Below are 24,238 nucleotides of genomic sequence, written 5' to 3' on the forward strand. Positions count from 1 at the left end.
TTCTCTGGGGGCTCTCACAGCTTCTCCACGATGCTGGAAAGAGGTTGGACCTGGGCAGGCAGGAGCCCCGGAGACGTGCCCCTCATCTGCTTGGCTGGCCTTTTGGGATTTCCCTCACAGGCTCTGGGGAGGCAGGTTCCCTGGGCTTGGGTGGGGTCCACACTCCACCCCTTGGATCCACACTCAGTCCCTGTCCCCTCGCCCCTTTCAGAGCCCCGGAGCTACGTGGAGTCGGTGGTACGGACGGCGGTGGCCGGGCCCCGGACTCAGGAACCTGAGCCCAAGAGCTTTAGCGCCCCAGCTGCACAGGCCTATGGCCACGAGACACCCCTGAGGAACGGGACCCTGGGAGGCTCCTTTGTCTCCCCCAGCCCCCTCTCCACCAGCAGCCCCATCCTCAGCGCTGACAGGTAAGTGGGGGGCAGGATCCAGGCCCGGGGCAGCACGGATGAGGCCTCTTGGATCCAACTAGGGCATGGACGACGGGCAGAAATCGTATCCAGGGTTCTGCCCTTGGGAAACCAGCTCACTGGGGTGCATGGCAACAGCATGCAACTCCCCAGGGAGAGTACGAAGGTGAACCAGGCACAGTTCTTCCCTCAAATGTATTACTTTTGTTTTTATTTACTTATTGGCTGCACCATGCGGCATGTGGGGAGCCTCACTTTCCCAGAGATCAAATCCCTGCCCCCTGCAGTGGAAGTGTGGAGTTGTGACCACTGGACTGCCAGAGAAAACCTCCTTCCCCCAAGTTTAAAACAGAACAAGAATAGTTACTATGTTGTGACTGCTTCCCATGTGCCAGGCCTTTTGCTAAGTGCTTTCCATTTAAACCTCACAGCCATCCTAGGGGTAAGTAGTAGTGTTATTCCCACTTCTCAGAAGAGGAAACTGAGGCAGAGAGAGATTAAAGTAGTTTATTCAAGGTCCTACAGCTAAACAGTAGCAGAAAAAGGATTCAGAACAAAGGTGTCTGGCTCCGGAGTCCACATCTCTATCCTACCCCCCCACCCCGCCACCCCCCATCACAGAGCCGCAGTTAGAGGTGCTCGAAGCAGAGGTGTAAGCAAAGAGTTCTGAGCAACAGGCCATTATTTCTGGCTCAGTCTGCAGAGAGGGTCTCTGGGGGCTGGAAGTACGGGAAGTATTTGTACTAAGGCCAGAGGATGAGCAGGGGTTGAAAGGTGAAGGGGAGGGAGAAGGCCTTCACGGCACAGCAAGGACAGGACCGGGGTGTGGAGGTATTGGGCGTGGGGTCTGGGGATCAGGTCACTGTGGGGTTAGAGGAGGGATGTCTTGGTGGATGGGCGGCTGACATTCTAGGGGGTCAGACAGAGAGGAAAGCCAGAAACTTCCCAGAAAGGGAGGCTCCTGTGCTTGGGGTGCAGTGAGAAGCTGCTCGACTGGCGGGGTGGGGCATAGGCTTTATGATGGGGAGACAGGGAGATGACATTGGAGAGGAACTCTGAGATGAGCCCGGGTAGGGCACAGGGTGCCAGGCGGGGAGGCGGCCTGCACCGGCCAGAATTCCACCCCGCAGGAGGGGCGTCTGCCCCAACCATCCCTTCCCACGTCCGCTCCCCTTCTCAGACTGGGACCCCACGAGGCCGGAAACTATCCAGCCACCTCCCCCCACTTCCACAGGCAGGGGTGAGCAGTGTGCTCCCCCACCCAGGTGGGGGCGGGAGGCGCAGGTGAGCCGAGGCAGTTTTCTTCTGGATTCTTAAGAATCTGAAACCTCAAGCCAGGCACACACCCCCAGTCCACTTGGCCCCCTCCCTAGCCTCTTAACGGCTCCACTTGGGGAAAGGTCCGCCTCTGGGCAGAAGCTGCATTCTTCTTCTAAAGGAGAGATTTTCCTCATCTCTCACCCCCCACCATGCTGATATCCAAGAAGTCCTGACATTAGGGAGTTTTCACTTTTTCTCACTCAAATTCCTCCTGCAGTCAGATTCAGGAAGCCAGCACCTCGTCCAGGATTAATCACCCGAAACGCGCCATTTCCGTGTCCCCAGCTCCTCCCTCCCCCCATTTCTCAGAGTCCAGGTTATTCTGTACCGAAGTGGTGTTTTATTCTGGCCTCTTCTGGGATGTGTGGTAGACTTTGTCCTGGCCTAGCGCTGACCTTCTCCCTGCCCTTGGCTCTTGCCTGGCCCTCCCACCTCACATCACCCTGGGGACCTGAGCTTAACCGACCCAACCCAGGGTGGGGCCGGCCAGTCTCCAAACTCCTAGTCTGTGGCTCCAGGCTTTGGTGCATCGTCTTATGTAAGGACCCTTCCCCCCCGCCCCCCGCTGCCCCACGGCCAGCCCTCACCCACGGGCTCCTTGTGTGAGCCTGCCTGCTGCCTCCCTGCAGCCAATGCTTGTGCATGGTCCCTGACAACCTTTGTCTCTGCTGCCATGTCACTGAGGAAGTTTGGGTCTGGAAGGAATCAGAGTCATCTAACCCACCTCCCTCATTTTCTGTGTTGCTGTTGTTGTTCAGTCGCTAAGTCGTATCAGATTCTTTGCGACCCCATGGACTGGAGCATGCCAGGCTTCCCTGTCCTTCACCATCCCCCGGAGTTAGCTCAAACTCATGTCCATGGAGTTAGTGATGTCATCCAACCATGTTATCCTTTGTCACCCACTTCTCCTCCTGCCCTCAGTCTTTCCCAGCATCAGGGTCTTTTCCAATGAGTTAGCTCTTTGCATCAGGTGGCCAAAGTATTGGAGCTTCAGCTTCATCATCAGTCTTTCCAATGAATATTCAGGGTTGATTTCCTTTAGGATTGATTGGTTTGATCTCCTTGCTGTCCAAGGGACTCTGCAGAGTCTTCTCCAGCACCACAGTTTGAAAACATCAATTGAGAAAACTTTGAAAAGCAGAATCCAGGTTTCCCAATTGACAGGCCATTTCCTGTACTCCTGCATGGACTTGTACTTAATTTCAGAGGAGAACCTTTGTGGCCATTTTCCCAGGTACAGTGCCCTCTGAACTGAGTTTCATCAGTCTTAGAATTGAAAGTGGCTTCTGAGCTCATCTAATCTAACCTCCCAGTGGAGGAAATTTCCTCTATAGCATTCAAATCAAGAGGTTGGTCAGCCTCTGCTTAAATGCCCCTAATGATGGGAGTCTCATTACCATGTAATACAGCCTGCTCCATTAGTGGCCAGATCCAATGGCTAGAAAACAGATCCTATAATGAGCTGAAATCTCCTGCTGTGAGACTTCTTCATCTTTGTTTTTTTTTGGAGCTACCCAGGAATGGATGCCCAGTTACACTCTCAGTGTGTAAATGTCAACTCACCTGGGGAAAGTGAGTCAGGGCAAGATGCTTCCAGGAGGCCCAGGGCCCAAGTAGGTTAACTCCATCTCCAGTGTTCCGTTTCTGTGATGCTGGAGGGGGCAACAGGACAGCCACCTTCAGTTTCGATAGCAGAGATCTCGCTCTGACTTGTGGTTGAGCTGTCAGGGTGACGCTGGAGGGTACGAGGGCTTTGGAATCTGACACTGCTGAGTTGAGATCCTGGTCTTTCGTGAGCTGTGTGGCTGTGAGCCTATTGCTTAACCTCTCTGAGTCTCAGTTTCATCTTCTGACATCTTGAACGTAAGGTGATGTTCAAAAGCCTTGACTATTCTGTTCATGCGAGAGGAGCTAAGGACAGGGAAGCCTGGCATGCTGAAATCCATGCGGTCGCAAAGAGTCAGATATGACTGAATGACTGGACAGCAAAGTGGTTGGAGGGAGGGCTGAAGCTTCACGGAAAGCCTGTCCTTCACTCAATGCTGCCTGCTGACATCTCGGCCTGCCCGTGTCTCTCTCTGTCTCTCTAGCACTTCCGTGGGGAGTTTCCCATCCGGGGAGAGCAGCGACCAGGGTGCGCGGACACCGACCCAGCCCCTGCTGGATTCTGGCTTCCGCTCCGGCAGCTTGGGCCAGCCGAGCCCTTCGGCTCAGAGAAGCTACCAGAGCTCTTCTCCTCTCCCGACTGCAGGCAGCAGCTACAGCAGCCCCGACTACTCACTGCAGCAGTTCGGCTCCCCGGAGGGCCAGGCCCGGTCTCAGTTCAGTGTGGCCGGTGTCCACACGGTGCCTGGGAGCCCCCAGGCACGGCACAGGACGGTGGGCACCAACACGCCCCCCAGCCCTGGCTTTGGCCGCCGGGCCGTGAACCCCAGCCTGGCTGCCCCCAGCAGCCCCAGTTTGAGCCACCGCCAGGGGATGGGTCCGCTGGGAACCGGTTTCCATGGTAACACCGTCTCCAGCCCCCAGAGCAGCGCAGCAACCACTCCAGGAAGCCCCAGTCTGGGTCGCCACCCTGGGGCCCACCAGGTTTCCAACCTCCACGGCAATGTGGCCACCACTCCTGGGAGCCCCAGCCTGGGCCGGCACCCCGGGGCCCACCAAGGCACCCTGGCCTCCAATCTCCATGGCAACGCAGTAGCCAGCCCCGGAAGCCCCAGCCTGGGCCGTCACTTGGGAGGGTCTGGATCTGTGGTTCCCGGCAGCCCCAGCTTGGACCGGCACGTACCCTACGGTGGCTACTCCACCCCTGAGGACCGGAGACCCACGCTGTCGCGGCAGAGCAGCGCCTCGGGCTACCAGGCTCCTTCCACGCCCTCCTTCCCTGTGTCCCCCGCCTACTACCCCGGCCTGAGCAGCCCCGCCACCTCCCCCTCGCCGGATTCGGCGGCTTTCCGACAAGGGAGCCCCACCCCGGCCTTGCCGGAGAAGCGGAGGATGTCCATGGGCGACCGAGCGGGCAGCCTCCCCAACTACGCCACCGTCAACGGGAAGGTGTCCTCCTCGCCGGTTGCCAGTGGCATGTCCAGTCCCAGCGGGGGCAGCACCGTCTCCTTCTCCCACACTCTGCCTGACTTCTCCAAGTACTCCATGCCAGGTGGGCCTCCTTCCCCGTTCACCTCTCTTGCTGGCGGATGCCGTCCGCCAGGCAGGCGCTCTGTCCCCGTGTCTGTTGTGGCATCTCCTGGGCAGACAGCCTTGGGTGGGTCACTGACCTCGGGTCCTCAGGTGCGTTAGCCATGTCACAGGAGTTGGAGCTGTGCTCAGAGCCGATGTGCTATAGTCGTGGGAGCTGTGGGGGCAGGATGGGGACGTGGATGTGACCAGATGCCTACGATGGCCCTGCTGTTCCGATGATCATCAGCAACTTCACAGCCACCACCCCTTGCTGAACACGTGCTCTGTGCCAGGCTCTGCGCCATGGTCCACCTTGTCAGTTCTCATGGCCACCTAGCAAAGTGGCTATTATTACCTCCATATTACACATGAGCAAAGTGAGGCTTGGAGAGGTTCAATCATTTGTCCACAGTCCCACAGTTAATAAGTGGTTTAGCATCCAGACCCTTACGACCTTAAAACATGTGCTCTTAAAACCTGATTGGAGCTGTCTTAGTGCCTTGTCTTGATAGTTTCTATAATTTAGTGTATCCTGGAAAATACGGCTTCCAAACCTGGACCACCCGCCCCCCGCCCCACTTTTTGCCAGCCAATAGCACTGTTCCCGCCTTTTGATTCCCACTTTGCCCACATCCCTAATAATAGATCTGGCAACCAGATGAGATAGGGGAAAAGGCCAAGGGTTAAGCATTTTTGCTGGAATCTCATTTCTACCAGCTCGGCTTAACAGAAGCCTGCGCGGGTTTACACAGTGAATTCTTATCACCAGAACTGGGCATCTTTAGCCGCCACTTAGAGGACTTGTTATCTAAACAAAAAGGTCAAGGCTTCAGCTGATGTGCATCTTTTCAGCCAGATCTCCAATCTGACTTTTTCCAGAGTGACCCCAGAGTCCTGGGGCATCCGAGGAAGATGTAGAATGCAGCAGGCAGCCTGGGATGGGCCCCAGCTGCCCAGAGTCTCCATGTGTCACTCGCGGGTCCTGCCCTGAGCCTGCCAAGTGACACTGCATGACCTTGCTTCCTGCTGCCCACCAGAGACATCTGGTTCCCAGCCCCAGTTCTTGGAGGATGCAAAACTTCTAGTAGTTGGGACATTTCCTGTTTCCCACCATCTTCCTTGCTTAAAATAGCCATGGGAGTCAACACAGGAAGGCACATGGGGCTGCAGCCGCCTCTGACAGCTCATTAGACAGGCAGCAGCAGCCCTGGGGCCTGGGACTCTGGAGCAGAGAGAGGCAGCTTGCAGAGTTGTGGGGCCCAGCTGCCTAGCCCAGAGGCCCTGTTCTGTGCACAGCTGCCAGGAAAAGGAGCTGACCTTCCCCCTGTCTGTCCTCCAGAGACAGATCCCAGAAGCCTCACAGAATGTAAATAACAAGGTGAAACTGACTGGACTCAGCCCAGCCCTCATCTCTGGTCTGTGCCCTGAACTTTTTACAGCGCTGTGAGCACAGGGTCCTCTGCTTCAGCCCCTCCCTAGAGAAAGCAGGGGAAACCTACAGATCTGGAATATTCCTTTTTCCCCCTCTTCCCCCATCCTCCCTTTTGTTTCCTTTGCTGTCAGAAAATGAAGGAAGAGGTTGGTGAGTTAGTCCCACATGTCCTTATTCCCAGCCAGGAAGATACGATGTAGCTGACCTCAACTGGCTATTGCATCTTCTTACCTGGGAACATCTAACAAAAGCCTTTTGTGGACCATCTGTGTAACTTGGGCAAGTCGCTCCCCTTCCAGGAACCTCACATTCCTCACTTGTAAAGTTAAGCAGTGGAATACGATGCTCTCTCTCCAGAACATCCTATCAAAGCATCTGTAGTCTGCAAAGGGTCTGGGGTGGGGAATGTCTACCAGAGAAGTGGGGTGCGTGACACTCGGTAGACAGCTTCTAGTTCCAGGCCAACCCTTCCCCTATTTATCCCAGGTAGAACAGGAGCGATCATTTTGTTCTAAATGAGATTTTCCATGTGGGGAGTGAGGAGGAGCTTGGGGAAAGTGGACAGAAATGTGTTTTTCTGCTCTCATCCTCAAGGTTGTTATGATGAAGTGGAGAAACTGAGCCCATGGAGAAAGGGACTAGAAGGTGGGAGAGAGCTTCAGGAAGGATTTAGTCTGACTCTTCTAGAGAAAGGGCGAGGTGGGCTGGAGTAGGACTCTCGCTGGCTGGGGGAAGATGCTGTTCAGGCGCTTCAGCAGGAGGACAGCTGCGTGACCCACAGTGGTTGTTGGGAGATGGGGGAGGAAGCAGCTCAAGGCCCCTTCCAGCAATGCTCTGATGAGGTCTGAGCAGATCTTCTTCCTGTGTTAGTTTCCTAGGTCAGCCATGACAGAGGACCACAAACTTGGTGACTTAAGGCAGCACAAGTCGCTTCTCTCAATGTAGCTGAGCTGGGAAGTCTAAAGTCAAGGTGGTGGCAGGACTGGCTCCATCTGCAGACCCTGAGGGAGACTCTATTCCAGGCTCTTCTCTTTGCTCCTCATGGTGGCTGGCAGTCTTGGAGTCCCTTGGCTTGTAGACACGTCTCCCCACTCTCTTCCTCCGTCTTCCCATGATGCTCTCCCCTTTGTCTCCCTTCCTCTTTTTTTTTTTTCCTTCCTCTTTTTTTATGAGGACATAAGTTATATTGGATTGGGGTCCACTCTAATTCGGCACAACTGCATCTTAACTTGGTTACATCTGCAAAGACTATTCCCAAATAAAGTTCCATTCACAGGTCCTGGGGGTTAGAATTCTAACATATCTTTTTGGGGGGACAGAGATGGAGACTCATAACACCTCCTGTCCTTCCCTTCTTTAGACAACAGTCCTGAGACGCGGGCTAAAGTGAAGTTTGTCCAAGACACTTCCAAGTATTGGTACAAGCCTGAGATCTCCAGAGAACAGGGTGAGTGTTGGATGATACTGAAGGTCCTGGGGTCCATCCGAGGTCACACTGGCCGCTGTCCACCTTGTCTTCCCTGGGCAAAGGATATAAGCAGACTCACTCCTCTCTGCAGTGGTGGTGGTCACAGAGAGGAACTGGCCCCAAGCTTAGACAGTAGGAGGCACCTTCCCAAGGCCAAGGGCAGGGAGCAGGAGCCATGGTTGTAGCCAGTTCCTTAAAAGCTGCAAAGTCTTGATTTTCCAGGGCAAAATGAAAAGGCTGGCTGAGATCATATGGAACCTTAGCCCTCCATCTGCATGATGTGGGAGGTTTCTGCACATTTTATAGAAGAACATAGTTGGGGCTGTGGGGATGGAGACGAGAGGCATCGGCTATGAAAAGTCTGTGTGAATGTAGGGCAGGGTGACTTCCAGCCACGGGTCAGATCCAGGCTGCTGCTTGTTTTCATAAATATAGTTTTCTTGCAGCATCCTATGCTCAGTCACTCAGTCATGTCAGACTCTTTGCAACCCTATGGACTGTAGCCCGCTAGGCTCCTCTGTCCATGGGATCTTCCAGGCCAGAATCCTGGAGTGGGTTGCCATTTCCTCCTCCAGAGGATCTTCCCGACTCAGGGATCGAACCTGCATCTCCTGTGTTGCAAGCGGATTCTTTACCTGCTGAGTCATTAGGGAAGCCCCATCTATTGGTTTACTCACTGTCTGGGCTGCTTCTATGCTGTGATCGCAGCCATGAATAGTTGCAGCCAACACTGCACGGCCTGCGAAGCCTGAAATATTGACTGTCTGGCTCTTTACAGAAAAATTTTGCTGACTCTAGTGTAGGAGGACCTTTAGGAGTATTTATATTTTAACTTTAGGGGCTCTCATCTCATCTGAGAAAGAGTGAGATTTGAGGCCTGATAAGACCTAAGTGAAGTTGTTGTTCAGTCACTTTGCGATCCCATGGACTGCAGCATACCAGGCCTCCCTGTCCCTCACCATCTCCCAGAGTTTGCCCAAGTTCATGTCCACTGAATTGGTGAAACCAGTGCATCAGTTTCTCATTTCCTCTTCTCTCCTGATTCAGCTATCGCCCTCCTTAAGGACCAGGAGCCAGGGGCTTTCATCATCCGTGACAGCCACTCCTTCCGAGGAGCCTATGGGCTGGCTATGAAGGTGTCTTCACCCCCTCCGACCATTATGCAGCAGAATAAAAAAGGTAACACCAGCTTGTCCAGCAGGGCTCAGGACCAGGGGGTCCCTGCAATCTGTTTAGGTCCTGATCTGTTAGAAGGACCAGGGTTGGGGGTAGGGATGAAGAGGGTGGGAGGGTAGGATGGGGTGTGCAGGTCTCTTGGTTCTCATGGGAGCTGGTCCCTGCTAGTCAGACTCTTCAGAAAGATGGGTCTTGAGCTTGGTGATGACTGGGGTCAGAGAACAGGGGAGCAAGAGGACTGGAACCCTGTGACCGAGTATCCATGAGAGGTGACTAGCAGTGGTGGTCTCTCCATCCCAGGGTTCTGGCCATGTTATCGCTGTGAACCTTTCTCCATCACAGCCTCACTCACTGGAGAAGTTGGGAAGTGGTGCTGGGAGGTGGTCGTGGGGATGCCATGAGCAGTGACCCATCCACATTTCTTTCTCTTCGTCGCAGGGGACATGACCCATGAGCTCGTGAGGCATTTCCTGATAGAGACCGGCCCCAGAGGAGTCAAGCTCAAGGGCTGCCCCAACGAGCCAAACTTCGGTGAGCCACCCCTGCCTCCGTCCCCACAGTCTCAGGCCTGTCCCGGCTCCCCTGCTGCAGCTTCTGTCTTGTCACCCTCGTCAGAGATGCAGCAGGGAAATGCACCCTGACTCCCTTCCTCTGTGCTGTGGTGCCTTCACTCGGCCAAATTCCTTTCTGTTTTTGTCCCGCCCCACGGGGACCTGTTACTGTGACCGGTGGAATAATAACTATTAACAAAGGCTGCGATGTGAAAGCCACTCTGTGTGCTAAGTAGCTTCAGTTGTGTCCAACTCTTTGCGACCCCATGGACTGTAGCCTCTCAGGCTCTTCTCTCAATGGGATTCTCCAGGCAAGAATACTGGAGTGGGCTGCCATGCCCTCCTCCAGGGGATCTTCCCGACCCAGGGATTGAACCTGCGTCACTTATGTCGCCTGCATTGGTAGGCGGGTTCTTTACCACTAGTGCCACCTTGGAAGCTTTATTATATAAAGCTTTATTATATAAAGCCACCTTAGGTACTTTATATCACTTCTGGTCTCCTGACCATCCTGTGTGGTAGGTGTCACGGTCCCATTTTACACACGAGGAAACTGAGGCTCATAGGAGTTAGACTTACCAGGGACACATATCTTGTAAGTTCCTGAGTGTGGATTTGACCCCGTCATCCTCACACTTCTGCTACACTCTCCTGAGAGGGTCCCCGGCAGCGGGAGGGATGTAGGAGAGATGCTGGGTGTAACTGTCAATAAAGGAAAGCTGTAGGGTACCCTTCTGATGCCCAGAGTGAGCCTTTAGAATCTTCCCCCTTAGATCTTGCTAACAAAGAGAGATTGAAGTTTCAACTTTGTGGGTGGGATGAGGGAGAGGTAATAAAGAAGTGGAAGATTATGGATGGGGGGCAGGTGGGTGGGCTGATCCTCAGTGCCCCTGGCCTGCTCCTAATAATTTTGCCGCTGCCGGGCTGTCTCTCTCTGCAGGATCTCTGTCTGCCCTGGTCTACCAGCACTCCATCATCCCGCTGGCCCTGCCCTGCAAGCTGGTCATTCCAAACCGAGGTAGGAACCTGAGACTCCTAGCCCTCCAAGCGCACCCTTGCGCTGGCCTCCTCTTTGTCTCAGCCCCCAGCCAGCTGCTCCAGAACGTGGGCCAGGCTTGGAGGAAACGGGTCATGCTGCCAATCTGGGGAAACTTGAAACCACTCTCTGCTTTATTTTTTCTAATAAAAAAAGAAGAGAAAGTTCACTTAAAAGCTTAATTCCAGAAATACACATAATTGACTTGCCAGATTGTTCTGGAAAATCCTCTGGAGGTTTTAAGAATTCATCCCTGTGTCCTCAGAAGTAAGCTTCATCCCACGGGAGGTGCTGGAAGCAGGAAACAGCCATGGCGGGGAGGACCATGTCCGGCAGAGGAGATGGGCATCAGTGGGCAGGGCCAAGGGAAGGGGGATGGGAAGGCAGAGGTAGGCCATGGGGCGTCCAGGTGTCTAATGGAGACGGGAAAGTACACTCAAGGGATCGCTTAGTGGAGGAGGTGGCTGCACTGTGCGTGGCTTGGGAAGGAAACAGGAAGCCTAAGATGTCCCTGGAGTTTCTGGTTTGCATGGCCAGGAGGGACCTGGGGCTGATGTGAGGAGCCAGCTCTCTTGACTGTGGGAAGTAAGCATGGACCCCAAGAGCCTCTGGACATACAGGGCGAGAATTTGAGTGACATTGGGGCCCGCAAAGGAGATTTTTAGTTTCTCTGAGAGAGGTGCCTCATCCTCGGAGGAGGGCCGATGGACACCCCAAACTCTTCAACAACACAGGCTTCCTTCATGCAGCCCCAGGTATGTGGGCCTCCCACGAGGGGAAAGGAATATGCTTGGTCATGAACTTGAGCTCCAGGAACAGGGAACTGGGGAGTCTTCTCCCCATGCTCTCTGTCCAGTAATAGAATATACAGAATTGTGTCTGGGACTTGCTTTCAGTCTCTCTTGGAGCTGCTGGGGTTATGTCCACAGTTAAAATCTCCAATATTATTTGGCAATTTCTGTGTATCAAATCCAATTCATTGAATTATTAATGATAATTGACTGTTATTAACTTAAAAGTTCAAATACTATTTAAATAGTCCCATTAACCATATGATTTAGATACTAATTAAATTGTATTTCTAAGGAATTTACCAAAGTAACTTCACAATTATATAACTGCTATTTATTTACATCGTATAAAACAGTGGTTCTCATAATATGGTCCCCAGAGAAGCAGCATCAGCACCGCAGGGAACTAGTTAAAAATGTAGATATTCTCGAGCCCCAGCTAATCAGAAACTCTGGGGTGGGGCCCAGAAATGCATGTTTTAACAAACCTGTATACCAAAGTCTAGGAAATGCTGGCATAAACTGCTTGCTAAGTTGCTTCAGTTGTGTTGGACTCTTTGCAGCCCTGTAGACTGTAGCCCACCAGGCTCCTCTGTGCATGGGATTCTCCAGGCAAGAATACTGGAGTGGGTTGCCATGCCCTCCTCCAGGGGATCTTCCCAACCCAGGGATTGAACTTGCATCTCTTATGCCTCCTGCATTGGCAGGCAGGTTCTTTACTACTAGCACCACTGTACTCAATTCTTATTACTGTTGAAATTATAGTTGTGCTGCCTTATGGTTTAATGGATTAGAGTGTTTACTGGTTTACACAAAGACATGTTGATGCAAAACAACCACATCAATGGCCACTTGAAGGCTTGCTTTTTGTTATTCAGGGACTAACACCATTTACGGAGCATCTCAAAAACCCAATGAGTGGGTATTCTCATCTTCACCTCTGTTTTGTAGATAGCTGATAATTGCCTGAACCTGGTTCTGTGGGACCCCAGAGCTCCCAACCAGGATACTGAATTCTTAGATCAATTGCTGCACGTTCAAGCTGGACACACGTGCCGACTGGCAGGGCTGGTTATGAGAAGCAGTATCTGTTGCGCAATGTATTTGCAGAGCTAGCCTGAGGCCCGGCCAACGCTGTGCTTCTTTCCAGCTCTGGGGTTTTAATTACCAGCTGAATTAAATTTTTGTCTCAGACCCCACAGATGAATCGAAAGATAGCTCGGGCCCTGCCAACTCAACCAGTGACCTGCTGAAGCAAGGGGCAGGTGAGTGGGCACCCCAGACGGGATCCCTGCCCAGACCTTTCCTCCCCCTGGCCCTGGACCCTCCTGCAGGTGCAGGCTGAATGTCTCTCCCAGACCCAGAGGTCCCCAGGGAAACCACATTTCTGTGTGCGATGCCTTCTCCAAGGCTGCTGCCTTCTCCCTGAAAAGAGGACCTGGGGATGGTCCCCACCCACGTCTGCCCCCATGACTCCCCCTCGGGTGGGTTTTTCCCCAGCCTGCAACGTGCTCTTCGTCAACTCTGTGGATATGGAGTCACTCACTGGGCCACAGGCCATCTCCAAAGCCACTTCCGAGACCCTGGCTGCTGACCCCACACCAGCTGCCACCATCGTTCACTTCAAAGTTTCTGCCCAGGGAATTACGCTGACTGACAACCAGAGAAAGTAAGACTCTTCTACTTGCTTCTGTGTTGGGCAACCCCACCACCCTGTGACCCATCTATCCATACATGTACCAACCCACTCACCAGCTGATTCATCCCTTCTGCCCATCTAACCACCCATCCATCCACTCATTCACCCATACATCTACCCGCCCACCCATCCATCCACTTGCTCACCCACTTACTAATTGATCTATCCATTCCTGCATCTATTCATCCCCCATCCATCTTCCCCACCCATTTTTCCCTTTATTCATTTATGTCTCCCTCTATCCATCCATCCATTCATCTGTTCTTCCATTCATTCATCCATTCTTCCTTCCTTCTACAAACATGCCTGCACTGGCTTTATAGCTATAAATACAATTGGTAGAAGTCCCTGCTTTCTGGAGCAGAGACCCTTTCTCTCATGTTCTCTCCCCAGGCTCTTTTCTTCCTCCTCCAGGGTCCCCCCATTTCTCATTCCTCAAGGCCAGTTTCTTCCTTCTTTCCCTAGTCTCTAGCATTTGGGACATGTTTCTACGACACATCTCTCTGTCCCTGTGCATTGCTTTATGTCCCCAAGGGGAGCAGCCCAGGCCATTGTGCTCATCAGGGAGAGGTTGTGTTGACCTGTGACAGCCACAGGTGGTGGCCTGGCCTGCGATGGGGGGCGGGGAAGAGCAGTCACTTCAGCGCTAACTGTTTATCTGATGCATGTGCCACAGGCTCTTCTTCAGGCGACACTACCCCCTCAACACCGTGACCTTCTGTGACCTGGATCCACAGGAGAGGAAGTAAGTCTCTTGTAGACACCTGCCCTCCCAGCCATCTCTCCAACCCTGGAAGTCTGTGTGTGTGCATCCATGTGTGATTGTGTGCACATGTGTGTGCACTCATGTGTGTGCTGCAAGTGTAAGCGTGTGCGTTCTTGGCTCAATTTGGGGATCTGCCTGTGTCTGTGGGACTGTGAGTGGCGTGGCTGTGTTGGCATCTTTTTGCGTTTTCCCCCACAGATTTGAAGCCCCTCCTGGGGACTCAAATGCCTGCTTCCACCCCTCTGACCTTGCAGCTGCTTCCCTCTCCACACTGGGGACAGCTCCCTGGGAAGCAGGCCACGGTGCTCGCTCCATCGCTCCACCGTGGACACCCCCACTCCGTGTAGTCTTTAGAGACCCTGGTGCCCTGGTACCGGGGCTGTGTCTTCCCCAGGGGTCTGGGCACTGGGGCTGGGCTCTGAGGGGGACATGATGGTTTACGCTGTGTCCTCGCTCTCTCCCTAGGTGGACGAAGACGGAGGGAGGTGCCCCTGCTAAGTAAGTGTCCTTCTCCCCTACCCGGCTGGCTGGTTGTTGTTGGCTCAGGGGGAGGTGGGTGAGGGAGCAGGTTAAACTCCAGGACTAGGTGGCAAGCAAAAGGTAGCTCTGGAGAAAACCTGGCCCAGGCAGCCAGGTCTGTGACCTCCTGCCTGGAGCTAAAGGCCTAGCCTCCCGCCTTATCCCTGTCCTGCTTCCAGAACCAGACCATCAGAGACTGAGGAAGGGAATCGAAAACCCAGAGTTTTATTGGGAGGTGATGGCAGTGGGGCAGGGGTTGTTTAAATGATTTTTTCTGCCACAGTCCTGGCTTCCTTGACTCCCTTTCCCGCTTTCCTGGTGGACTAGGCCTCCTCATTGGACTGCACAAGTCTGGGAGGTCTGAATTCCTTCCAGAATTCCAGGGATTGCCTTGTGGCCCTTTGGTCAATTTTCCATCCATTTCAGCATTTTTAAGTGCTTCCAGGGAACTCAGCCCTCGGGAAATTCAGACCAGCCAGGAGGCTGGCTCTGCCCTTGGGTGCCTGATGTTGGCGCGGTAGATGAGAGAAGTGTATAAATGGGCTAAGGTGCTGCAGTGATTTTCAAATTGTGTTCTAAGGAACCCTAGATTCCTTGGGTGTAACTGGGCTGCTTGAGGGGAGGAAAAACTCTGCTGTGATTTACGGTATTTATCAGCATGAATCAGAGTTTTTCTCAGTAAAACAAAACAAAGCATTGGAATAAGCTGGCTAATAAAGCTGACTAAGACTCACTGAGGTCTATAATTCCACCTTGTACTTCGTCAGGCGTATCCAGACAGCCCCATTTTTTTCTGATTGATTATATCATAGGTTGATGTTATGATGTTGAATTGTTACATTTATTGCCATAAATATTGTCGCCTTTACATATCCAGACTTCATATGAGATTGGCTTTAGAGAAAGGAAATTTTCACTGTTAAAAAAAGAAAATTACAACCACTGCTGAATGAGGCATGTCAGGAGGGGACAGCTCACATCTGTGGTATCATGAGGCAGAGTGCTTCTAGGCAGGGAGAGATTTGGGGAAAAGTGTTAGTAGCTTGGTCGTGTCTGACTCTTTGAGACCCTATGGACTATACCCTGCCAGGTTCCTCTGTCCATGGGATTCTCCAGCAAGAATACAGGAGTGGGTTGCCATGCCCTCCTCCAGGGGATCTTCCCAGCCCAGAGATGAACCCATATCTCTTACATCTCCTGCCTCCTGTATTGGCAGATGGGTTCTTTCACCACCAGCGCCACCTGGGAAAAGAACCTGTATTTAAAAATAGGTCTTATAAGACAGGTATACATGGGTGCAGGGAGTAAGAGAGAGCTGATTTCATGGGGATGGGAAAGGGAAGCCGCCAGACTGCAAGCTCCTGAGGGCAGGACTGTGTCTACTGCATAAAGAAAGAAATGAAAAGATGGAGGCAGAGAGATGGAGAGTGAGGAGGAGGCTCAGTGAAGCTGCCATGGTCCAGATGAGTAGAACTGACCAGCACTGGCACGATGAGTCTCCCCCTGGGGGTGTCCAGAGGGGCTGTGAGGGATGGAGGAGACGTCTCCTGGCCCACGGTCATGTACAGCAGCAAGGAGGCCCCGGTGTCCAGTCCCTCTCGAAGCTTGCCTCCTTCTGTCTCAGCCGCCTCTGAGACTCACAGAGTTATTAGGGTTTCTGTGTCTCTTCTGCCAGCCGGGAGGCAAGAACTCTCTGTTTGAAGGGTCTTCTCCTTCCTCACCGCCGGGCCCTGCGAGTGGGAATGGGTCAGGGACTGAAGCAGGTTGATCCCAGGTCTGGAAATTCCTTATTTAAGAGCAGGTTTTGTGTGGAGCTTCCTTATGAACTCACCCTTGCTGAGGCCCAGGAGAGCTCAGGGCTGGACCAGGGTGAGGCCAGCGAGATGCCCTGGGCTCCACGTTTAAGGAGGTGCTTGCTCTCGGGTGCTTGTCATGCTCCTCTCCGCCCTCGGGGCTGAGGTTTCTTGCCTGCATCCACTCCTCCAAGCCGAGAAAGAGCTTGGGCTACGGTTGAGTTGGCCCAGGGACCTACGGAGCTGAAATAAACACCAGGGGAGGGCAGGTGGGCAGTGTTCAGGCCTGAGAGGTTGACCGGCTCTCATCTTGGCAGAAGCGAGCTGGGGTGGGCTCGCTGTCACGCTGGCAGCTTGGAGCTGCTCCCTCCCTCTGCCCTCCGCTCCCTCCACTGCACCCCCCAGTGCAGGAGGTCTGCAAGGCTGGAGAAGGGGATCTGGGGAGTGGTCCACAGCCCCAGCCTTCCCCACCTCCTGGGCAGATGATCACCCCAGGCCTCTGAGCTGACTGGGTCGATTCAGCACCTGAAACACATTTGGGAAGAGCAAAGCTGTGGGAAGCCCCCTGTGTGTGTACGTGTGTGTGTACACACGCATGTGTGCACGGGATGGCAAGCCAGACCCAGCCTGGCTAATTTTAGCTGCTGTGTCCAGTCCTGGGCGAGGGGTTTCCATTGGAATCCCCAGCTGTCCCGATTTCCCCATCCAGCTCTAATTAGCAACGTGCCGACTGGGAGGGGACTTGAGCTCACATTCTGTTCTCTGCGCTCGTATTTTTAACTCTGTTTTGCAAAGAGAGAATGCTCGGTCACTCCAGTCCTAGTGTGGGGAGTCGGGGTGGGGGAACAGGTGTGGGGTCCTGCCCCCTCTCATTCTCTAGAGCACAGGAGAAATGTGTGTGTATGTGTGTGTGTGTGTACGTGTGTGTGTATGCGGTGGGGGACAGTGGCCCCCTGTTCTTTGGTCTCCCCGACCCTCTGGTGTCTGAGGACGAGCCTTTTGACAGGCAGATGGCATTTTGTTTATGTGTTGTATGTAAGGACATTCGGCCAGGGGTGTGGCAGGGACGGGCTGAGAGAAGCTGGTTTAGGAATGTTCCATTTTATTTTTGGTGTCATCCCCACCTCTTGCTGTCTGGTCTTGTCATTCGTTCGCCTCCACCACCTCCTCCTCTTCCTCGCCTACCCCCCGCCAAGGGGAATTTCTGCTGACCCTGAACAAGTGACATGCCATCTCCAGGTGTGGGTTTCCTTGCTGATGAAGGGAAGAGAGGCATCTTCTTGTGGGCATCACCCTCAATGCCCAGTGCTTGGGGAGGTGGAGAGAGACAGGGAAGGGAGCAAAGATGAGCCTGCTCTACTGGGTGCCTCGCCAAGGCCTGGGGTTCCTCCTCCTCCCCATTCACACCTGTCTCCTGTCTCCTGCCCCTGCAGGCTCTTCGGTTTCGTGGCCCGGAAGCAGGGCAGCACCACGGACAACGCCTGCCACCTCTTTGCTGAGCTTGACCCCAACCAGCCGGCCTCCGCCATCGTCAACTTTGTCTCCAAGGTCATGCTGAGTGCCGGCCAGAAGAGATGAGCCCCTGCCACCCCTTGCCCAGGGCCAGGGCAGTGGGGATGGGGCATGTGGGGAGGGGACCCATGAATCCTGACCATCCTTGAACCCAAAAGGAGGACTTTGGGCCATTTTGGAGAAGGAGAGAAGAAAGTGTCACATGGGGAGAGGAAAGTGAATTGAGCGGGGAGGGGGAGAGAGAGAGGAAGAAAGAAAGAGATGGAGGAGAATAACTCAGATTCCCCTGGGGAGATGGATACTGCGAAACCCCCAGAGCCTCCAAAACTTACCAGGTCCACCTAAATCCCCCTCCACCCTCTGATGGAGCTCCTCGGGGGAGACAGGACTGATCTCCTTGGAGACCCACATTTTGAATGAAAATGGAAAAGCTCTTTCTCCCTAACCCAACTGCTTTGCAAGGAGAAATCCCATGGAGAATCTTTCTCTGGCCACCTCTGGGGTAGATCACCAAACCAAAAAGAGCCTGCATGGGACGTCCAGCGGCAGAACTTTTGCTTCTGAAAGTATCTCAGACCCCAGGCACCTAAGGTCTCTGCTTTGCCTCCGATGTACAGTTTGTGGGTGTGTTTATGGGGTGTATATATGGCCACGCCCACATCCTCACTCACTGATTTCTGTTTGCCTCTCAGCTAGAATTATAAACAGGTATACTTGTCCCCTGTGTTTGCACACACATGTGCACACCGTCCAAAGCAAGAAAGAGTCGGGGATGGGGTGACAGGGCAGCAAGGAGGGGGCGTAAGTCTGCTTCCCCAGGGGCACCCGGCATTGTAGGTAATGGACTTTCCTGGTCCCTGCACCTGCTCTAACAGCCTTCGGGGCCGCCAGCCCCTTCTCCTCAGCAGAGACCCCCATGGAGTGGGGCTGGCCACGCTGCAGCATTCCCCCCTGAACTGCTGGCACCTGGAGGCTGGGACGTTGGTTTGAGGAGATGAGGACAGATGTGTACGGGGCTTTGGGGGAGAGACCCCTCAGGAAGGGTGGCTGCCCAGCTCGGGGAACCTTTTCCGAGGCGTGTGGCCCAGCCTCGGGGCAGGCAGGGGGCTCCCTTCGCTTCCAGTCCTCAGCCCCTTCTTGGCTTTCGTGTCCCAGATCAGCCGTTATCAGATGTGCCCCCGTGTTCAGGATGCCTTTAGGGTGCTGCGGAACGAGCCTTCCTGCCCTGCCCTGTTCTGTCCTGCAGAGTCCCTGTGTTGGGGCTCATCCCAGGACCTGCTTCTAGAAGCCCTGCTTGGCGAGACCCAGGGGAGACCCCTGTATTTCCTGTCCCCCCTCTGTAAGGGTGTGGGGGTCTAATTTTGCTGCGCTGCCCAGGGGAGCTGGCCAGAGCTCTGGGGGCTGCTTGCTGCATACCACATGGCCTGCTCTGACACCAAAGCCTTGCTCCCCACCCTTCTCCCTTGTTTCTCCCCCAAAGCCCAGCTGCCGTGGACCGGAGGGCAGAAGGCACACATTTAGGTCGAAGGGCCGAGAGTCCAGCTGGGCAACTGGGAACCCCCTGACCACCACCCAAGCACTCTAAGCCTGATGGAAGAATCCACCAGGACTCCATCCTTGAATAGATTCTTAAGCCTCTGGGTTCCCTAGAGAGAGGCACTGTACTGATATATAAATATATATAATATATATGTGAGACATACTGACAGAATCTGTAAGCTAATAAAATATAAGAAAAGGTTAAAAAAAAAAGAATAGGCAAATTGACAAGAAGTATTTATTATTTTCCCATACTGCTTTGTTGCCTCCCTGGCATAATCCAATCCCTGTCCCTCTCTGTGTTCCAAGCGAAGCCTAAAAGGTCAGGGCCTTCATCCTTGGAGCTATCAGGGGTCTCCTTGAGCAGGCCTTGGCCTTCCCTAGACTCTGATGGGGGCTCAGCAGAGAGGGGGTGCATGCGTTTCACCCCCTTCATCCCTTCTCATTTTTGGCAAGCCCAGGCCTGGCTGTCAGACCCCAGAGATGACGGGGGAGCTGCCCGCCTCCTTGCGGGCCCTGCAAGGGCAGGTGCGTGAGCCTGCAGGGACACGGGTGCGCGTGGTGGGCGTGGGTGATGCGTGCGTTTGTAGTTTTTCTTTTCCAAGAAGCTGTATCTGTGTGACGTTCTGTTTCAGGGAGTTGGAAAGGAGAGCGTCTGAAGGTGGCGGGGAGCATCCCCCCCACCACCCCACTTTCCAAAGATGGAAACCTTGATCTTGGTGACCGAGGTTCATCCCAGGGGCTCTTCCTTCTGAGGCCTTCAAGCCAGACACCCCGATTTCCCCTCTTTCATTCCCTACCTAACCCCAACTGTCTTCCCAGACAGAAGAGGATATTCTCACCTACTTCCTTTGTAAATCTCCCACTGGACTGCCCGGGGACTCTTTTCCTCCTGGTCTGGATGGCCGGGCGGAGCATCAGACCCCTCACACGTGCTCTTCCACCGCCCACCAGCAGCCCACCACCAGGAACAACCAGCCAGACCCCACCCCACTCAGGCCTGGACCGTGTGCGACTCTGGGAAGGCCCCAGGAGATGCTGGAAAGCCGATCCACCCCCTGCCCCACATGCTTCTGGAGGGAGCCCGTTTCCTAGCATGTGGCCTGTCCAGAAGAACGATGGGGAAGGGTTACCCCAGTCTCCACCACAGCCTCACCTGGGGGTCGGACAGCGCTTGGGAAGACACCGTAACCCTCCGTGTCTCACAGGTTAGGCCCGTGCACCCTGCACCCGTGCACACAACACGCACGCACACACACACACACACCACACCATTGCATTGCAGTATGTTCTTGCCAAAGATTTCCTTTAAAAGAAAGAAGCACTTTTAATAATTATTGTTATTGTTGTGTAAATGTTTATCCTTTTTTCTCCCCACTCCTCCCCCTCAATCGTCCTTGCTGTTGTTTATTGTTGAATCTGTTCATCAGCCAGGAGAGTGCCCCTTCTGGTCTTGAGAGTGGGCTGGGGAGCCGGGGATGGGACAGGGGCTGGGAGGTGTAGGCAGGAGGCCCCGGTCAGCTTGGGAGGCAGGGACAGAGACCCCAGGCAGACCCCAACCTGCATCTTGTTGTGCAGCCAGCCCTCTGAGGCAGTCGGGGCCTCACGGTAGCTGTCCTGTATGGTATCTGGCGGGGGAGGTGGTAGGGCAGGGAAGTGACAGCCCTCCCGTTCAGTAGGGACAGAGGCCCAGCCAGGTTCAGGAGGCCCTTCCCAGATGGAGCCAGAGGGGAGGACTGGGCGTGGGAACAGGGGAGAGGTGACCTCAGAGGGGAAGTGGGGAGGAAGGGAGCTGCTGGATGGAGCTCCAGGGGTGAGCGATGCCCCTGTCCTGCAATGGATCGTGGTGTTCTGGCTGCCAGCCAGGTGTTCCAGGGACAGAGACTTTGTGCCCTAGATTTGGGAAAGGCCTTTTGACCCAGGGCCTCATTGGAAGTTCTCCCTTGGCAGTTCCAGATGCTTGTGGACTGCCAGGATTCCTTCTCCCCTGGCAGGGTTTGGAGGGATCCCTGGGTGTGTCAGAGACAGACAGGATGGGGTGGGGGCCCCGTGGCTGCGTGACTATAAGGGGGAGCTGGTGGAACAGATGTGATTCTCTGAAAGGGGGTCCCAGGAGGGAGATGGGCTGGGCATTCTTCTGCCCACTCAGATGGGCTGAGCAGAGGTTGGGCAGACCCCCCCACACCACCCAGGGGTCTGCGGACAAGTCTGTGCCTAGAATGGTGTCTCTGCTTCCTTTTCCTGCGTTGTCACCAGCCCTGCCTCCTGGGCCTTCTCCCCTGCTTTGGTCTTTTCCAGCTTCAGAATCTGGGGGAGTCAAGGGGGCCAATGTGTTTTCTAAGGGCTTCCTGCTGCCTCTACATCTCCCCACCCTTGGGGTCCTGGGAGAGGCTGGGGGGCGGGCAGCATCCTGGGGCCACTCCTCACCCGGGTCCAGGCCCCGGCATCCTGAGACTGGAGTGCCCTGGGCAGTGGTAACACAGAAAGTGTGTGCGCGCGTGTGCAAGTGTGGGTGTGTGTGTGTGCGCGTATTTTGCTTGTCTCTTTAGGGGACTTAGGAGTTGGGTTGGAGGTGGTGGGCAATGGGATGTCAAGTTCACTATCACCCAGTGGCGAAAGGAATTGGGAAGCGAGGCTTGTAGGGTCCTCCGACCGGGGGAATCTCAGTGTCAGTGGCAATGGGGGTCAACCACACAGCGATGCTCGTCTGTCCTCAGATGGCCGAAATGTTGGAGGGCCTCTGTTTACTTCCCACACCTGGGCGCTTCCCAGCGGCAAGGTTAATTGTAGAGAGACAGCCCACTTTTGTTTCTAATCAGTGTTCAGCAGCTGGAGACTCTTCTGTGTGCCCACGTGTGGTCCGTGTCTGTGTGAGAGAGAGCACGTGTGTGCGGGCATGCCGTTTCCCCACCTCTCTCCTTTCTGACATGCCATTCAAAACAAATGTAAGGAATTCCTTACCCCGACTCCTGCCCCTGCCTCCCAGACCCTCTGCAGGAAAAACCCAGCATCCTCCCGTTCCCCTGGCTGTGTATTTATATAGATGGAAATATACTTTCTATTTTGTATCTTTGTGCCTGTAACCTCTGCCACCTTGTATAAACCCTGATGTACGCGACTTATCCTGGATATGAATGTATTGTACACTGAAGCTGTTCCACTCCTGTACAATGCTCTGTTTCTTTGCGATCCATTGTATGGCTTTATAAATGATAAAGTGAAAGAAAAATCCGTGTGTCATTAACTAGCTCTGTTGTTGGAAAAGGGGATCTGTTGCATCTCCAGTGGGCAAAAGAGTGTCCCACCCAGGCTCCGGAACTGTGGTGGGCTTCGGGGATGCTGCTGGGGATGACTCACCCCAAGCTCTCCCAGAACTTCCCCACCAGCCAGGTCTTGGGTCTGATTACAATGAGTTTTTCAGACTCTTAGCTAGAAGAGAAACTCAACTCAAACTAATTTAGAGGAAAAAAGGCATTTAATGGCACACATGGCCAAGAAGTCCAAGCACAGCTGAATCCAGGTGCTCAAATGGTAGAGGCAAGGATTTGTTTCCAAATTTGGATTAATTTTCAGGCAACCTCTCTCCCAGGGGTGGTACCATCAGATGCTCTAGAATATGGCCCCTTGAGGCCCCAGGCTTTTATCCTACCAGTGAAAAGAGAGCTCTTTTCTCCCAGTGTTTTCAACGACAACTTGGGACAAATGCTCACTGGCTCTGATAGACCCTGATTGGGTCACGTAACTAGTTCTGAACCAACCTCTCCGGCTGGGTCTGGGTCACGTGACTGTCTTTGGAGCCTTCTGAACCACTGGGGCTGAGAACGGGGCAGTCCTGGTCCCTGAAGGGGCGAGGTTTATCAGAGGATGGGGGAGCAGAGGCTGCTAGGAACACCTCTGGCTGCCGATTAGATGGCAGGTGTGTATCTCACCTGGACACCCAGCCTCGTGATCCTGGGTAAATTCTCTGCAATTCAGAAGGTTTGCAGTGAGGCATGCTAGCACAGTGCAGCGTTCCTTGGGAGATCTCAGAGACTCATACAGAATATCAACTGCAGGTGCCTGTTGAGTTGATTTGAGCTTGGATGAGCTGATTTGGGCGAGTGTGTTCTGAGACCCCCATGTGGCCAGCGTAGTGAGGACCATGACACACGGCAGCCTTCTCAAACTCTTCGGTCTAAGGACTCCTTTGCATTTTAAAAAGTTACTGAGGAGGACTTCCCTGGTGGCCCACTGATCAAGAATCCACCTGCCAATGCAGGAGACACAGGTTCGATCCCTGGTCCAGGAAGATTCCACAAGCTATGGGATAACTAAGCCCATACGCCCCAACTACTGAGCCCATGTGCCTTAGAGCCTGTGTTCTGCCACAAGAGAAGCCACTGCAATGAGAATCTCACGCACTGCAGCTAGAGAGTAGCTCCCGCTTGCTGCAACCAGAGAAAGCCCGTGTGCAGCAGTGAAGAACCACTGCGGCCATAAATAAATAAACAATTTTTTAAAAAAATCACTGAGGACCTCAAAGAACTTTTGTTCACATGGGTTATCTCTTTCTATAGTTGCCATATTATGAGTTAAAACTGAAAACATTTAAAAATGTTTATTCACTTCCACAGCAATTTTAAACTCACCACATGTTCACATAAACAACATTTTTATGAAAAGTGATATTCTCTAAAACTAAATGGATTGAGTGAGAAGGAAGACACTGTTTAGCATTTCTGAAAAGTCTCTTTCATGCCTGGCTTTGCAGAAGCCAGCTGAACTCTCCTATCTACTCCTGTATTCCCTGGGTTGTGATATTACACATGTTGCGCCTCTGGAAAACTCTACCATACACTCGTGGGGAAGGACAGTGAAAAAGACAAGTAACAACTCAGTATTATTAAGAAATTACCTTTGATAGTTTTGACTTTAAACCGACTAGACTTCGAGAACTGCCACTCTCGGGGACGAGGACATGTGGGCACACAGACATCCCGCCCGTGATGGGGGATTAACACATACTGCACCGCTACCCCGTGCTAGGCTTCGTCCTGTCTGATCTTCCCA

General features: G+C 53.6%; 1 protein-coding gene across 11 annotated transcripts in view; it reads left to right on the plus strand.

Moving 5' to 3' along the window:
- Positions 1 to 22,418, plus strand: part of TNS1 (tensin 1) — a 207,940-nt gene extending 185,522 nt beyond the window's left edge. For 10 of the 11 annotated variants that reach the window (XM_043910093.1, XM_043910091.1, XM_043910090.1 and 7 more), the window contains 11 exons: positions 212 to 410; positions 3,821 to 4,887; positions 7,700 to 7,786; positions 8,855 to 8,986; positions 9,422 to 9,514; positions 10,475 to 10,552; positions 12,555 to 12,626; positions 12,862 to 13,030; positions 13,737 to 13,805; positions 14,292 to 14,324; positions 17,572 to 22,418. In XM_043910093.1, coding sequence (XP_043766028.1) covers positions 212 to 410; positions 3,821 to 4,887; positions 7,700 to 7,786; positions 8,855 to 8,986; positions 9,422 to 9,514; positions 10,475 to 10,552; positions 12,555 to 12,626; positions 12,862 to 13,030; positions 13,737 to 13,805; positions 14,292 to 14,324; positions 17,572 to 17,716 — 2,144 coding nt within the window. In that variant the 3' untranslated portion in view covers positions 17,717 to 22,418. Of the gene's footprint in view, positions 1 to 211; positions 411 to 3,820; positions 4,888 to 7,699; positions 7,787 to 8,854; positions 8,987 to 9,419; positions 9,515 to 10,474; positions 10,553 to 12,554; positions 12,627 to 12,861; positions 13,031 to 13,736; positions 13,806 to 14,291; positions 14,325 to 17,571 lie in introns of those variants that run through there. The other variant, XR_006342392.1, reaches the window with a different exon arrangement.
- The last annotated feature ends 1,820 nt before the right edge of the window (positions 22,419 to 24,238 follow it).

Source organism: Cervus elaphus, chromosome 8 (genome assembly GCF_910594005.1).
Source record: "Cervus elaphus chromosome 8, mCerEla1.1, whole genome shotgun sequence".
In the NCBI taxonomy this organism is placed as follows: domain Eukaryota; kingdom Metazoa; phylum Chordata; class Mammalia; order Artiodactyla; family Cervidae; genus Cervus; species Cervus elaphus.